General features: G+C 38.3%; 1 protein-coding gene across 1 annotated transcript in view; it reads right to left on the reverse strand.

Annotated features, from left to right (window-relative positions):
* CSF1R (colony stimulating factor 1 receptor) overlaps nt 1-18,036 on the reverse strand; it is a 262,226-nt gene that overhangs the window by 73,594 nt on the left and 170,596 nt on the right. The window contains exons 9-10 of the mRNA XM_053718651.1: nt 17,048-17,217; nt 16,737-16,849 (exon numbers count right to left, since the gene is read on the reverse strand). Of these exons, the coding sequence (XP_053574626.1) occupies nt 16,737-16,849; nt 17,048-17,217 (283 nt within the window). The remainder of the gene's footprint in view (nt 1-16,736; nt 16,850-17,047; nt 17,218-18,036) is intronic.

Below are 18,036 nucleotides of genomic sequence, written 5' to 3' on the forward strand. Positions count from 1 at the left end.
ATTTGAAGTGTGTTTATTTGAGCACCTATAATCTGACACACATTTTACACTGATCACTGCAGATGAAGCAGGCACAATGCACACTTGTTTTGTGTGACCTGCAGTGGGGAAACCAAGGAATTCCCAATTTGCTTCTTTATCTGTGGCTGCCAGGATATAAAGCACAATAGGGAAGGGATACTACTCTCACACACACATTGGTTATACGGCTGTGTTTTCACAAAATTACTTCTGCCTTCCCTCTCACTGACTGTTAGCTTCTCCCAGCACTTCCTGCAGAGGTCTGATGATGTCATCATCTCACTTCAACTCTGTAGTAAGTGGGCTAGCAGGAGGAGGGGCAGTGCAAGTCCTAGGTTAACTGTGAGAGCACCAGCAGGGACATGCAACTTTATTTGTTATCTGGTTGTAAATAGAGGAGAGTAAAGAGATTAGCTGGGCCCTCCAGTGGCGGATCTCCAGGGTCCAGTGGCTGCAAATGGTTAAAGCAACATTTGGGACCCTGGACGTTCCGTCACTTTTAAAATGTAAAAAAAAAAATTTAAATCACTTATTTTGCCCTGGGGGGCACAGCATTCCATTCGGGGGGGGGGGCATTGCCCCCCAATGTCCCCCCTTAGAGCCGACCCTGGCTTTGCATAACCAATATTGTTATAGTTATATACTTTATAACATATAAAACTCTAAATCTCTGCCTGTTTTTAAGCCCCTGCAGGCCACCTTTATCTCTATCGCTTTTCACAGCAAGACAGAGTTAATGTGTACCATATAGATAACACTGTGCTCACTCCTGTGGAGTTACAATTGAGAACTCACTGATTGGCTAAAATGCAACTCGTAAAAAGCCATGAGATAAAGGGTCATTCTGTAGAAGCTTAGATACAAGGTAATCACAGAGGTAAAAAGTATATTAATATAACTGTGTTGGCTATACAAAACTGGGCAATGGGTAATAAAGGGATCATCTGTCTTTTTTAAAAAAAATTGGAGTAGACTGCCCCTTTAACAAACATCTCCATTGCTTGGCTTCAGTGGAAAACAATCACATAGCAAACCGCAATTTAGGGACAGATATGTGACAAGGTCAGGCTTGTCAAGCCACAGATGTACTCTTTCAGTTTTCAGGACTGGAAAATCCACAATATTTTGTAAACTTAAATTACTGCAAAGTTGTTATACTATGCATATAGATTTTATATTACAATCTTAGAGTGTTTACTGTTCCTTTAAAAAGCTAGCTTTAGGAAAGATTACATATGCGGCGCAGGCTTCAGCGTATCCGCCTGTAATTTCCCCTCACACATCGGGGAATCACATAAACCCTGCTGGCAGTTCATAAAGTGCCGTAAGTCGGATAAACTAGCAATATCCAGAAATGTGCGCAAATACAAATTTCTGGAGTCGCCAGTGACTTATGGCACGTTACAAACTGCCGGCGGCCTAAGAAAATAAAAAAAAAGTTAAATCTCCTGTAAAAGTCTAACAAGACTCCCAAAAATAAACCCGATACATAAATACCCCTATATCCGCAATCCCCCCACATCACAACTAATAATAAAAGTATTAACCCCTAAACCGATAACCCCCACAACGCAATATGCCTAATTAAACTATTAACCCCTAACCCGCCATTCACCCACATTGCAATTAACCTAATTAAATTATTAACCCCTAATCTGCCATTAACCCACATCACAATTAACCTAATAAATCTATTAACCCCTAAACTGCCATTAATCCACATCACAATTATCAAAAATATTTTTTTTTAAACCTAATCCCTATGAAAATAAAAAAGCTCCCCCAAAATAAAAACACCCCCTAATCTAAACTAAACTACCAATAGCCCTTAAAAGGGCCTTTTGTAGGGCATTGCCCTAAGTTAACAGCTCTTTTATCTTAAAAAATACTAAGTCCCCCCTCTAACAGTAAAACCACCACCCACCAAACCCCCCCCCCAAAAAAAAAACTAACACTACAAAATCTTAACTACCCATTGCCCCTAAAGGGGCATTTGTATAGGCATTGTCCTTAAAAGGGCATTCAGCTCTTTTTCTGCCCTTAAAAGGGCATTCAGTTCTTTTACAAGTGCCCAAAATCCCTAAACTAAAAAAATTTAAATTCTAACTCTAAGCTCCAAATAGGTACTCACCGTTCCTGAAGTTCGGCGGAGAATGTCCTCTTCCAGGTGGCAGTGAAGTTTTCTTGGAACTGGTGACATCTTCCATCTTCATCCAGGATCAAGCCGGTGCGGAGTGGAGATAACCACGGAACTGAAGACCGACGACCGCAGAGCCATGGAGCGTGGAGGATCCTCTCGTACGATCACCGCCGTACACTGAATATTGAATGCAAGTTACACATTTAAATATGGCGTCACTTGCATTCCTATTGGCTGATTTGAATCTTCAAATTCAAATCAGCCAATAGGATGAGATCTACTGAAATCTTATTGACTTATTTGAATCTTCAAATTCAAATCAGCCAATAGGATGAGAGCTACTGAAATCCTATTAGCTTGGTCCTGGATGAAGATGGAAGATGTCGCCGGTTCCAAGAAGACTTCACCGCCGCCTGGAAGAGGACCTTCTACGCCGGACTTCTGCAATGGTGTTTACCTATTTGGGGATTAGAGTTAGGATTTTTTTATTTTTTAGATTAGGGATTTAATGGGCATTTGTAAAAGAGCTGAATGCCCTTTTAAGGGCAGTAAAAGAGCTGAATGCCCTTTTAAGGGAAATGCCCATACAAATGCCCCTTTAGGGGCAATGGGTAGTTTAGGAATTGTTAGTGTTAGTTTTGTTTTTATTTTGGGAGGTTTGGTGGGTGGGGGGTTTTACTGTTAGAAGGGGAACTTAGGCCTAGATTTGGAGTTTGGCGGTAAAAGGGCTGTTAACGCTCCGCAGGCTTTTTTCTGGCCGCACCATAAAATTAACTCTGGTATCGAGAGTTCAAACAAATGCTGCGTTAGGCTCCAAAAAAGGAGCGTAGAGCATTTTTACCGCAAATGCAACTCTCGATACCAGCGTTGCTTACGGACGCGGCCAGCCTCAAAAACGTGCTCGTGCACGATTCCCCCATAGGAAACAATGGGACTGTTTGAGCTGAAAAAAAACCTAACACCTGCAAAAAAGCAGCGTTCAGCTCCTAACGCAGCCCCATTGTTTCCTATGGGGAAACACTTCCTACGTCTGCACTTAACACTCTAACATGTACCCCGAGTCTAAACACCCCTAACCTTACACTTATTAACCCCTATTCTGCCGCCCCCGCTATCGCTGACCCCTGCATATTTTTTTTAACCCCTAATCTGCCGCTCCGTAAACCGCCGCAACCTACGTTATCCCTATGTACCCCTAATCTGCTGCCCTAACATCGCCGACCCCTATATTATATTTATTAACCCCTAATCTGCCCCCCTCAACGTCGCCGACACCTGCCTACACTTATTAACCCCTAATCTGCCGAGCGGACCTGAGCGCTACTATAATAAAGTTATTAACCCCTAATCCGCCTCACTAACCCTATCATAAATAGTATTAACCCCTAATCTGCCCTCCCTAACATCGCCGACACCTACCTTCAATTATTAACCCCTAATCTTCCGAGCGGAGCTCACCGCTATTCTAATAAATTGATTAACCCCTAAAGCTAAGTCTAACCCTAACACTAACACCCCCCTAACTTAAATATAATTTACATCTAACGAAATTAATTAACTCTTATTAAATAAATGATTCCTATTTAAAGCTAAATACTTACCTGTAAAATAAATCCTAATATAGCTACAATATAAATTATAATTATATTATAGCTATTTTAGGATTAATATTTATTTTACAGGCAACTTGGTATTTATTTTAACTAGGTACAATAGCTATTAAATAGTTAAGAACTATTTAATAGTTACCTAGTTAAAATAATAACAAATTTACCTGTAAAATAAATCCTAACCTAAGATATAATTAAACCTAACACTACCCTATCAATAAAATAATTAAATAAACTACCTACAATTACCTACAATTAACCTAACACTACACTATCAATAAATTAATTAAACACAATTGCTACAAATAAATACAATTACATAAACTAGCTAAAGTACAAAAAATAAAAAAGAACTAAGTTACAAAAAATAAAAAAATATTTACAAACATAAGAAAAATATTACAACAATTTTAAACTAATTACACCTACTCTAAGCCCCCTAATAAAATAACAAAGCCCCCCAAAATAAAAAATTCCCTACCCTATTCTAAATTAAAAAAGTTACAAGCTCTTTTACCTTACCAGCCCTGAACAGGGCCCTTTGCGGGGCATGCCCCAAGAATTTCAGCTCTTTTGCCTGTAAAAGAATAAATACAATACCCACCACCCACATACCCCTAATCTAACCCAAACCCCCCTTAAATAAACCTAACACTAAGCCCCTGAAGATCTTCCTACCTTGTCTTCACCATACCAGGTTCACCGATCCGTCCTGGCTCCAACATCTTCATCCAACCCAAGCGGGGGTTGGCGATCCATCATCCGGTGCTGAAGAGGTCCAGAAGAGGCTCCAAAGTCTTCCTCCTATCCGGCAAGAAGAGGACATCCGGACCGGCAAACATCTTCTCCAAGCGGCATCTTCGATCTTCTTCCATCCGGTGCGGAGCGGGTCCATCTTGAAGCAGGCGACGCGGATCCATCCTCTTCTTCCGTTGTCTCCCGACTAATGACGGTTCCTTTAAGGGACGTCATCCAAGATGGCGTCCCTCGAATTCCGATTGGCTGATAGGATTCTATCAGCCAATCGGAATTAAGGTAGGAATTTTCTGATTGGCTGATGGAATCAGCCAATCAGAATCAAGTTCAATCCGATTGGCTGATCCAATCAGCCAATCAGATTGAGCTCGCATTCTATTGGCTGATCGGAACAGCCAATCCTATCAGCCAATCAGAATTCGAGGGACGCCATCTTGGATGACGTCCCTTAAAGGAACCGTCATTAGTCGGGAGACAACGGAAGAAGAGGATGGATCCGCGTCGCCTGCTTCAAGATGGACCCGCTCCGCACCGGATGGAAGAAGATCGAAGATGCCGCTTGGAGAAGATGTTTGCCGGTCCGGATGTCCTCTTCTTGCCGGATAGGAGGAAGACTTTGGAGCCTCTTCTGGACCTCTTCAGCACCGGATGATGGATCGCCAACCCCCGCTTGGGTTGGATGAAGATGTTGGAGCCAGGACGGATCGGTGATACCTGGATGGTGAAGACAAGGTAGGAAGATCTTCAGGGGCTTAGTGTTAGGTTTATTTAAGGGGGGTTTGGGTTAGATTAGGGGTATGTGGGTGGTGGGTTGTAATGTTGGGGGGGGGTATTGTATTTATTCTTTTACAGGCAAAAGAGCTGAAATTCTTGGGGCATGCCCCGCAAAGGGCCCTGTTCAGGGCTGGTAAGGTAAAAGAGCTTGTAACTTTTTTAATTTAGAATAGGGTAGGGAATTTTTTATTTTGGGGGGCTTTGTTATTTTATTAGGGGGCTTAGAGTAGGTGTAATTGTTGTAATATTTTTCTTATGTTTGTAAATATTTTTTTATTTTTTGTAAATTAGTTCTTTTTTATTTTTTGTACTTTAGCTAGTTTATTTAATTGTATTTATTTGTAGCAATTGTGTTTAATTAATTTATTGATAGTGTAGTGTTAGGTTAATTGTAGGTAATTGTAGGTAGTTTATTTAATTATTTTATTGATAGGGTAGTGTTAGGTTTAATTATATCTTAGGTTAGGATTTATTTTACAGGTAAATTTGTTATTATTTTAACTAGGTAACTATTAAATAGTTCTTAACTATTTAATAGCTATTGTACCTAGTTAAAATAAATACCAAGTTGCCTGTAAAATAAATATTAATCCTAAAATAGCTATAATATAATTATAATTTATATTGTAGCTATATTAGGATTTATTTTACAGGTAAGTATTTAGCTTTAAATAGGAATAATTTATTTAATAAGAGTTAATTAATTTCGTTAGATGTAAATTATATTTAAGTTAGGGGGGTGTTAGTGTTAGGGTTAGACTTAGCTTTAGGGGTTAATCAATTTATTAGAATAGCGGTGAGCTCCGGTCGTCAGATTAGGGGTTAATAATTGAAGTTAGGTGTCGGCGATGTTAGGGAGGGCAGATTAGGGGTTAATACTATTTATTATAGGGTTAGTGAGGCGGGTTAGGGGTTAATAACTTTATTATAGTAGCGCTCAGGTCCGCTCGGCAGATTAGGGGTTAATAAGTGTAGGCAGGTGTCGGTGACGTTGAGGGGGGCAGATTAGGGGTTAATAAATATAATATAGGGGTCGGCGGTGTTAGGGGTAGCAGATTAGGGGTACATAGGGATAACGTAGGTGGCGGCGCTTTGCGGTCGGAAGATTAGGGGTTAATTATTTTAAGTAGCTGGCGGCGACGTTGTGGGGGGCAGGTTAGGGGTTAATAAATGTAATACAGGGGTCGGCGGGGTTAGGGGCAGCAGATTAGGGGTACATAAGTATAACGTAGGTGGCGGTCGGCAGATTAGGGGTTAAAAATTTTAATCGAGTGGCGGCGATGTGGGGGGAGATCGGTTTAGGGGTACATAGGTAGTTTATGGGTGTTAGTGTACTTTAGGGTACAGTAGTTAAGAGCTTTATGAACCGGCGTTAGCCAGAAAGCTCTTAACTCCTGCTATTTTCAGGCGGCTGGAATTTTGTCGTTAGAGCTCTAACGCTCACTTCAGAAACGACTCTAAATACCGGCGTTAGAAAGATCCCATTGAAAAGATAGGATACGCAAATGGCGTAGGGGGATCTGCGGTATGGAAAAGTCGCGGCTGAAAAGTGAGCGTTAGACCCTTTAATCACTGACTCCAAATACCAGCGGAGCCTCTAACGCTGGTTTTGACGGCTACCGCCGAACTCCAAATCTAGGCCTTAGTATTTTTTTTAATGCAAAAGAGCTGTTTAAAGGACCAGTAAACACAGCAGATTTGCATAATCAACAAATGCAAGATAACAAGACCATACAATAGCATTTACTCTGAATTTCAAATGAGTAGTAGATTCTTTTATAACACATTTTAAAGTTATGTATATTTCCACTCCCCCTGTACCATGTTATAGCAATCAGCCAATCACAAATGCATATATACGAATAGTCTGAGTTCTTGCACATGCTCAGTAGGAGCTGGTGACTCAAAAAAAAGTGTAAATATAAAAGACTGTGCACATTTTTTTTAATGGAAGTAAATTGCAAAGTTGTTTAAAATTACATGCTGTATCTGAATCATGAAAATGTAATAAAGCCTGAGTGTCCCTTTAATTTAGGGCAATGCCCTACAAAAAGCCATTTCTTTCATGTAATTAGCAAGAGTCCATGAGCTAGTGACGTATGGGATATACATTCCTACCAGGAGGGGCAAAGTTTCCCAAACCTCAAAATGCCTATAAATACACCCCTCACCACACCCACAATTCAGTTTTACAAACTTTGCCTCCGATGGAGGTGGTGAAGTAAGTTTGTGCTAGATTCTACGTTGATATGCGCTCCACAGCAAGTTGGAGCCCGGTTTTCCTCTCAGCGTGCAGTGAATGTCAGAGGGATGTGAGGAGAGTATTGCCTATTTGAATGCAGTGATCTCCTTCTACGGGGTCTATTTCATAGGTTCTCTGTTATCGGTCGTAGAGATTCATCTCTTACCTCCCTTTTCAGATCGACGATATACTCTTATATATACCATTACCTCTACTGATTCTCGTTTCAGTACTGGTTTGGCTTTCTACAAACATGTAGATGAGTGTCCTGGGGTAAGTAAATCTTATTTTCTGTGACACTCTAAGCTATGGTTGGGCACTTTGTTTATAAAGTTCTAAATATATGTATTCAAACATTTATTTGCCTTGACTCAGAATGTTCAACTTTCCTTATTTTCAGACAGTCAGTTTCATATTTGGGATAATGCATTTGATTTAATCATTTTTTCTTACCTTCAAAAATTTGACTCTTCCCTGTGGGCTGTTAGGCTCGCGGGGGCTGAAAATGCTTCATTTTATTGCGTCATTCTTGGCGCGGACTTTTTTGGCACAAAAAAAAAATTTGTTTCCGTTTCCGGCGTCATACGTGTCGCCGGAAGTTGAGTCATTTTTTGACGTTATTTTGCGCCAAAAATGTCGGCGTTCCGGATGTGGCGTCATTTTGGCGCCAAAAAGCATTTAGGCGCCAAATAATGTGGGCGTCTTATTGGCGCGAAAAATATGGGCGTCGCTTTTGTCTCCACATTATTTAAGTCTCATTTTTCATTGCTTCTGGTTGCTAGAAGCTTGTTCTTTGGCATTTTTTCCCATTCCTGAAACTGTCATTTAAGGAATTTGATCAATTTTGCTTTATATATATATGTTGTTTTTTCTCTTACATATTGCAAGATGTCTCACGTTGCATCTGAGTCAGAAGATACTACAGGAAAATCGCTGTCTAGTGCTGGATCTACCAAAGCTAAGTGTATCTGCTTTAAACTTTTGGTAGCTATTCCTCCAGCTGTTGTTTGTATTGATTGTCATGACAAACTTGTTAAAGCAGATAATATTTCCTTTAGTAAAGTACCATTGCCTGTTGCAGTTCCTTCAACATCTAAGGTGCAGAATGTTCCTGATAATATAAGAGATTTTGTTTCTGAATCCATAAAGAAGGCTATGTCTGTTATTTCTCCTTCTAGTAAACGTAAAAAATCTTTTAAAACTTCTCTCCCTACAGATGAATTTTTAAATGAACATCATCATTCTGATTCTGATGACTCTTCTGGTTCAGAGGATTCTGTCTCAGAGGTTGATGCTGATAAATCTTCATATTTATTTAAAATGGAATTTATTCGTTCTTTACTTAAAGAAGTACTAATTGCTTTAGAAATAGAGGATTCTGGTCCTCTTGATACTAATTCTAAACGTTTGGATAAGGTATTTAAAGCTCCTGTGGTTATTCCAGAAGTTTTTCCTGTTCCTAATGCTATTTCTGCAGTAATTTCCAAAGAATGGGATAAATTGGGTAATTCATTTACTCCTTCTAAACGTTTTAAGCGATTATATCCTGTGCCGTCTGACAGATTAGAATTTTGGGACAAAATCCCTAAAGTTGATGGGGCTATTTCTACCCTTGCTAAACGTACTACTATTCCTACGTCAGATGGTACTTCGTTTAAGGATCCTTTAGATAGGAAAATTGAATCCTTTCTAAGAAAAGCTTATCTGTGTTCAGGTAATCTTCTTAGACCTGCTATATCTTTGGCTGATGTTGCTGCAGCTTCAACTTTCTGGTTGGAAACTTTAGCGCAACAAGTAACACATCATGATTTTCATGATATTATTATTCTTCTACAGCATGCTAATAATTTTATCTGTGATGCCATTTTTGATATTATCAGAGTTGATGTCAGGTTTATGTCTCTAGCTATTTTAGCTAGAAGAGCTTTATGGCTTAAAACTTGGAATGCTGATATGGCTTCTAAATCAACTTTACTTTCCATTTCTTTCCAGGGTAACAAATTATTTGGTTCTCAGTTGGATTCCATTATTTCAACTGTTACTGGTGGGAAATGAACTTTTTTACCACAGGATAAAAAATCTAAAGGTAAAAGCAGGGCTAATAATCGTTTTCGTTCCTTTCGTTTCAACAAAGAACAAAAGCCTGATCCTTCATCCTCAGGAGCAGTTTCAGTTTGGAAACCATCTCCAGTCTGGAATAAATCCAAGCCAGCTAGAAAGGCAAAGCCTGCTTCTAAGTCCACATGAAGGTGCGGCCCTCATTCCAGCTCAGCTGGTAGGGGGCAGGTTACATTTTTTCAAGGAAATTTGGATCAATTCTGTTCACAATCTTTGGATTCAGAGCATTGTTTCAGAAGGGTACAGAATTGGTTTCAAGATGAGACCTCCTGCAAAGAGATTTTTTCTTTCCCGTGTCCCAGTAAATCCAATAAAAGCTCAAGCATTTCTGAAATGTGTTTCAGATCTAGAGTTGGCTGGAGTAATTATGCCAGTTCCAGTTCCGGAACAGGGGATGGGGTTTTATTCAAATCTCTTCATTGTACCAAAGAAGGAGAATTCCTTCAGACCAGTTCTGGATCTAAAAATATTGAATCGTTATGTAAGAATACCAACGTTCAAGATGGTAACTGTAAGGACTATCTTGCCTTTTGTTCAGCAAGGGAATTATATGTCCACAATAGATTTACAGGATGCATATCTGCATATTCCGATTCATCCAGATCATTATCAGTTCCTGAGATTCTCTTTTCTGGACAAGCATTACCAGTTTGTGGCTCTGCCGTTTGGCCTAGCTACAGCTCCAAGAATTTTTACAAAGGTTCTCGGTGCCCTTCTGTCTGTAATCAGAGAACAGGGTATTGTGGTATTTCCTTATTTGGACGATATCTTGGTACTTGCTCAGTCTTTACATTTAGCAGAATCTCATACGAATCGACTTGTGTTGTTTCTTCAAGATCATGGTTGGAGGATCAATTTACCAAAAAGTTCTTTGATTCCTCAGACAAGGGTAACCTTTCTGGGTTTCCAGATGGATTCAGTGTCCATGACTCTGTCTTTAACAGACAAGAGACGTCTAAAATTGATTGCAGCTTGTCGAAACCTTCAGTCACAATCATTCCCTTCGGTAGCCTTATGCATGGAAATTCTAGGTCTTATGACTGCTGCATCGGACGCGATCCCCTTTGCTCGTTTTCACATGCGACCTCTTCAGCTCTGTATGCTGAAGCAATGGTGCAAGGATTACACGAAGATATTTCAATTAATATCTTTAAAACCGATTGTTCGACACTCTCTAACATGGTGGACAGATCACCATCGTTTAATTCAGGGGGCTTCTTTTGTGCTTCCGACCTGGACTGTAATTTCAACAGATGCAAGTCTCACAGGTTGGGGAGCTGTGTGGGGATCTCTGACGGCACAAGGAGTTTGGGAATCTCAGGAGGTGAGATTACCGATCAATATTTTGGAACTCCGTGCAATTTTCAGAGCTCTTCAGTTTTGGCCTCTTCTGAAGAGAGAATCGTTCATTTGTTTTCAGACAGACAATGTCACAACTGTGGCATACATCAATCATCAAGGAGGGACTCACAGTCCTCTGGCTATGAAAGAAGTATCTCGAATTTTGGTTTGGGCGGAATCCAGCTCCTGTCTAATCTCTGCGGTTCATATCCCAGGTATAGACAATTGGGAAGCGGATTATCTCAGTCGCCAAACGTTGCATCCGGGCGAATGGTCTCTTCACCCAGAGGTATTTCTTCAGATTGTTCAAATGTGGGAACTTCCAGAAATAGATCTGATGGCGTCCCATCTAAACAAGAAACTTCCCAGGTATCTGTCCAGATCCCGGGATCCTCAGGCGGAGGCAGTGGATGCATTATCACTTCCTTGGAAGTATCATCCTGCCTATATCTTTCCGCCTCTAGTTCTTCTTCCAAGAGTAATCTCCAAGATTCTGAAGGAATGCTCGTTTGTTCTGCTGGTAGCTCCGGCATGGCCTCACAGGTTTTGGTATGCGGATCTTGTCCGGATGGCCTCTTGCCAACCGTGGACTCTTCCGTTAAGACCAGACCTTCTGTCACAAGGTCCTTTTTTTCCATCAGGATCTGAAATCCTTAAATTTAAAGGTATGGAGATTGAACGCTTGATTCTTGGTCAAAGAGGTTTCTCTGACTCTGTGATTAATACTATGTTACAGGCTCGTAAATCTGTATCTCGAGAGATATATTATAGAGTCTGGAAGACTTATATTTCTTGGTGTCTTTCTCATCATTTTTCTTGGCATTCTTTTAGAATACCGAGAATTTTACAGTTTCTTCAGGATGGTTTAGATAAGGGTTTGTCCGCAAGTTCTTTGAAAGGACAAATCTCTGCTCTTTCTGTTCTTTTTCACAGAAAGATTGCTATTCTTCCTGATATTCATTGTTTTGTACAAGCTTTGGTTCGTATAAAACCTGTTATTAAGTCAATTTCTCCTCCTTGGAGTTTGAATTTGGTTCTGGGAGCACTTCAAGCTCCTCCGTTTGAACCTATGCATTCATTGGACATTAAATTACTTTCTTGGAAAGTTTTGTTCCTTTTGGCCATCTCTTCTGCCAGAAGAGTTTCTGAATTATCTGCTCTTTCTTGTGAGTCTCCTTTTCTGATTTTTCATCAGGATAAGGCGGTGTTGCGAACTTCTTTTGAATTTTTACCTAAAGTTGTGAATTCCAACAACATTAGTAGAGAAATTATGGTTCCTTCATTATGTCCTAATCCTAAGAATTCTAAGGAGAAATCGTTGCATTCTTTGGATGTTGTTAGAGCTTTGAAATATTATGTTGAAGCTACGAAATCTTTCCGTAAGACTTCTAGTTTATTTGTTATCTTTTCCGGTTCTAGAAAAGGCCAAAAAAGCTTCTGCCATTTATTTGGCATCTTGGTTGAAATCTTTAATTCATCTTGCCTATGTTGAGTCGGGTAAAACTCCGCCTCAAAGAATTACAGCTCATTCTACTAGGTCAGTTTCTACTTCCTGGGCGTTTAGGAATGAAGCTTCGGTTGACCAGATTTGCAAAGCAGCAATTTGGTCCTCTTTGCATACTTTTACTAAATTCTACCATTTTGATGTATTTTCTTCTTCTGAAGCAGTTTTTGGTAGAAAAGTACTTCAGGCAGCGGTTTCAGTTTGAATCTTCTGCTTATGTTTTTCGTTAAACTTTATTTTTGGGTGTGGATTATTTTCAGCAGGAATTGGCTGTTTATCCCTCCCTCTCTAGTGACTCTTGTGTGGAAAGATCCACATCTTGGGTAGTCATTATCCCATACGTCACTAGCTCATGGACTCTTGCTAATTACATGAAAGAAAACATAATTTATGTAAGAACTTACCTGATAAATTCATTTCTTTCATATTAGCAAGAGTCCATGAGGCCCGCCCTTTTTTTGTGGTGGTTATGATTTTTGTATAAAGCACAATTATTCCAATTCCTTATTTTATATGCTTTCGCACTTTTTTATCACCCCACTTCTTGGCTATTCGTTAAACTGAATTGTGGGTGTGGTGAGGGGTGTATTTATAGGCATTTTGAGGTTTGGGAAACTTTGCCCCTCCTGGTAGGAATGTATATCCCATACGTCACTAGCTCATGGACTCTTGCTAATATGAAAGAAATGAATTTATCAGGTAAGTTCTTACATAAATTATGTTTTTAAGGCCTATTGGTAGTTTATTATTAGATTAGGTGGTTGTTTTTTTAGGAGGATTTTTTATTTTTATAGGGATTAGGTTTAGTTTTTTTATTATTGATAATTTGGTTTATTATTTTCTGTAATGTTAGACTTTTACATTTTTTGTAATTTTAGATTATTTTAATTTAATCTTAGTTTTTTTTTTTTTTTTTAAGTATTGTTAGGATTTTTTATTTTAATTGTAATTTAGTATTTTATTATTTTATGTAATTTGGGGCGGCGCATATGTAATCTTGCCCCTAGTGTGTAGTTAAAAATGTAGTTCTGTTCAACCAATAGTGCTATAAAATTGCTCCTTAATAATCCTTTGACTGATGCAGAATTGTAGCCATATGACACATACTGACATTTTCTTGTAAGTAAAGATCAAGGTCACCTTGTGGAAGAGGTGGCATATTTATAAATTGTCAGTTTCTAGAAAAGAAAATAATAACACTATGTACTTTCTATTCTTTAAGAAATTATATTTCGTTTCTTTCTGTTCTTGTTTTTGTAAGAAAGATTTAGATTTTTTTCCCATAACGTCTGCTTTTTTCCAATATATATGGGCAAGCTGAGATTTCTCAAGCACTGGAACATGTTTCCTGTTTGGTTTTATCATGCATCCTGTTTCGTCAGTATCTAACAATGGCATGCAGTTTTTTTTTGGGTGGGTAAAAATCAAGCCTACTTATAAATTTACCAATTATTACTTTTTTTCTGGTCTCTGAGCATTTGCTAAATTATGTTCATGTAATGTATTTCCATATTTTTTGCCACACAGGGGGCGAAAAAATTAAATAACTGAAACTATAAATAAAGACCATATACATTTCCATAAATTATAATATTATCTAAACAAAAACATCAACTTTAATGTAATTCCACAATATTATCATATTTATTTGACATATCCACATAGAAGTGTTTATATTATTTAAAAAATAATGACCCAGAGCCCAAAATAAAAAAAAAAATACCAAATTCTTCTTGACACTGCTGAAAGAGAGGAAAAGCATCATACTTTATTATTGACACTGGTAAAAAAATAATTCCAGCAGTGGGAGAAATAAATGTATTTCCATTTCTATACTAATGTAGTATCATATGCTGTTTACTTCAGGTTTTGTCTAAAATGTTCATATTAGTTTAGGTTTAGAAGAATATACAACAGTTGCCTCATGTGCAACATCATCATCTTTGACTTTGTTTATTTTCTGATATGATCCAAGTATTCCACTTCCTCTTCACATTAATACATTATGGCCTAGATTTCAAGTGGAGTGCAAAAATACTATTGACACCAGTAGCGACCCTACTTAACAGATTGCCCTGGTGCAAAAATAGTTTTGGGCCCCCTCCATAGGTAGTAATCGATAGTAAAATATAAATGCTACTCTGTGTAGTGATTTTGAGGATATATAGATAAACCTGAAACCTGCACTAATATAAGTCTCCCCTTTAACCCTTTAAGGACACAGCTTTCAGTTTGCTCAATTGTTTTATGACGGAAAAATTATGTCATATGTCCTTAAGAGGTTAATAGAATTGTACACATTCTGCATACACATCTATGCATAGACTGGTGCACCAATGGTAGTTCCGCCCCTAATTAACACTATTGGGTGCTAACACCAATCAAGTCAAATCAGCTGTCCTATTCTTGCTCTTATATTACAAGTTTAAAATAAAAAGTAAGCACTCAAGCGAAAGGTTTAGGCCCACTTACATCTGGAGGTTGGAGATAGTGCAACCCTGACTTATAGACTTCTATGGGGCATGCTACAAAACTTCTGTCTTTCGCTTGCGCTCTAACTGCACTAAAGTCGAAGGTGTGCTAAGAAATACTTGAAATAGCATATACTTAAAAATAAAAATAACATTTTCTTCTAAGTAAAGCATAATGCTATTTCAAGTGTTTCTATTAGAAAAAAAGTATTACATTTGTTTTAAAGTGATATGGTATATGTCAAGGTGTTTGACAAGGAAGTGTTCAGAGGTGTGTGTGTATTTGTGTCCCCTCAGGGACGAAACTACAGGGGGTGCATAGTTCACAATTGCGACTGGGCCCCCAATAGTGGGGGCCCAGCTTTAAAAAAAAAAAAAAAAAAATTTTTTTTTTTTTTACAATAAAAAACGTTGACCTACCACTGCCTGCACTGATATCATGTGAGTGTGACATGATGCTGCACTAGTGTCTGACTACAGGGGTTAGTGTTTCTGTTTTACCCATTGGTATTTATGTGTGTGTGTGTGTGTGTATGTGTGTATGTGTGTATGTGTGTATGTATGTATGTGACTGTGTGTGTATTTATGTGTGTGTGTGTGTGTATGTATGTATGTATGTGTCTGTGTGTGTGTCTATGTATGTATGTGACTGTGTGTGTATTTATGTATGTGTGTTTGTGTATGTTTGTGGAACCAACAAATTACAGACCTTGTTACTACAGCATGGGGGAGGCGGGTGGTAAACAATGTCAGTCTATACAGTACCACTATATACAGTATGGGGGGGCTGGACCATGTCACAGACTACTGTGGTCACTTTATAAAGTACTGGGACGGGTAGGGTCAGGCCAGCCATTTTACCGGCAGATTACAGTCTGTGTCACTGACTTATTATATACAGTACTGGTGGGTTAAACAGTGTCACAATATATACAGTAATAGAGGGTCAGACCATCTCACAGACTGTGGGCACAGGGTACCTCCTTTTGCAGACGTAATCTGATTCACATTTTTTTTCTGTGTTAAATGTAAAAAAAAAGAAAAAAAAAGATATGTATCAAATTCACTTTTTTGGGGGGTGGGGGGGGGGGCCTTCTTAGATTCTTGCACCTGGGCCCTGTGGTTTCTAGTTACGCCTCTGCGTCCCTTTAAAGGGACAGTAAAGTCAAAACTAAACTTGCATGATTAAGATAGAGCATGCAATTTTAAACAACTTTCCAATTTACTTTTATCATCAAATTTGCTTTGTTCCCTTGTTGGTATTTTTGAAAAACTAAACCTAGCTAGGCTCAAACTGATTTCTAAACCATTGAAAACCGCCTCTTAGCTCAGAGCATTTTGAAAGTTTTTCACAGTTAGACACTGTTAGTTCATGTGTGTCATATAGATAACATTGTGCTCACTCCAGTTAAGTTATTTAGGAGTCTTCACTGATTGACTACACTGCATGTCTGTCAAAAGCACTCAGATAAGGAGGCTGTCTGCAGAGGCTTAGATACAAGGTAATCACAGAGGTAAAAAGTATATTAATATAACTGTGTTGGTTATGCAAAAACGGGGAATGGGTAATAAAGGGATTATCTATCTTTTTAAATAAGAAAAACTTTGGTGCATACTGTCCCTTTAAGCAAAATATATATATATTTTTTAATAAAAAATTAGTTTTGCATGAAAGGTGTCTCAAAACCTTGAAGAACAACCATGACTTTGAATACAGCATCACAACCAAACAAAGAATTGCAGTAATTATTTTGCTTACCTGTTTGTATTTGTAATACAGAAAGATGGAGAGCAGGAGAAGGAGCGCTGCTACAACAATAGCAGTTATGAATAATGTGTTAGGAAACGGAGGTCCCATCATCACCGCTTCTACTGGAAAGAAACATTAAAAGATAATTTCAGGATCATTATTTCTATTATTAGTAATAAAACATACATCATATGCATTTAAAGGGGCATGAAACCCACTTCTGTCATGATTCAGATACAGCAGCAATTTGAAAGGGATAGAAAGGTGAAAAAACAAATGTGCATTGGTGCATTGTCACTAGTAATTGGATCACCACTCACTACGCGGCAATGTTGTTTCTGCAGAATCTGATCCCAGGAAGTTATGAGCTTTACAGAAAATGGTATATTTGTCCAGGTTCCCTTCAGGCTTTAGAACACTTTCCACTTCTTCTGCACGTTCCACTGTTGTCTTGTTGCCTGTTAACAGGACTGTCCTGTTCTCTGTGCATCTATATGAAAAGCACAGATCCATAAATTAGTATAAATAAGTTATCAGTCTAAAAACAATAACAATTCTTTCTTGTCTCAAAAAAATGCTCAATTGCTTTGGGTCTAATAACTGAAGAGATACTCTTGCATAGATTGTTTAACCCCTTAATGACCGGACCATTTTTCAATTTTCTTACCCTTAATGACAATGGCTATTTTTACATTTCTGCGGTGTTTGTGTTTAGCTGTAATTTCCCTCTTACTCATTTACTGTACCCACACATATTATATACCGTTTTTCTCGCCATTAAATGGACTTTCTAAAGATACCATTATTTTCATCATACCTTATAATTTCCTATAAAAAAATATAAAATATGAGGAAAAAATTGAAAAAAACACACTTTTTCTAACTTTGACCCCCAAAATCTGTTACACATCTACAATCACCAAAAAACACCTATGCTAAATAGTTTCTAAATTTTGTCCTGAGTTTAGAAATACCCAATGTTTACACGTTCTTTACTTTTTTTGCAAGTTATAGGGCCATAAATACAAGTAGCACTTTGCTATTTCCAAACAACTTTTTTTCAAAATTAGCGCTAGTTACATTGGAGCCCTGATATCTGTCAGGAATACCTGAATATCCCTTGACATGTATATATATTTTTTTAGAAGACAACCCAAAGTATTGATCTAGGCCCATTTTGGTATATTTCATGCCACCATTTCACCGCCAAATGTCATCAAATAAAAAAAAAAGTTCACTTTTTCACAAATTTTGTCACAAACTTTAGGTTTCCCACTGAAATTATTTACAAACAGCTTCTGCAATTAAG

This window comes from Bombina bombina, chromosome 6 (genome assembly GCF_027579735.1).
Source record: "Bombina bombina isolate aBomBom1 chromosome 6, aBomBom1.pri, whole genome shotgun sequence".
In the NCBI taxonomy this organism is placed as follows: Eukaryota; Metazoa; Chordata; class Amphibia; order Anura; family Bombinatoridae; genus Bombina; species Bombina bombina.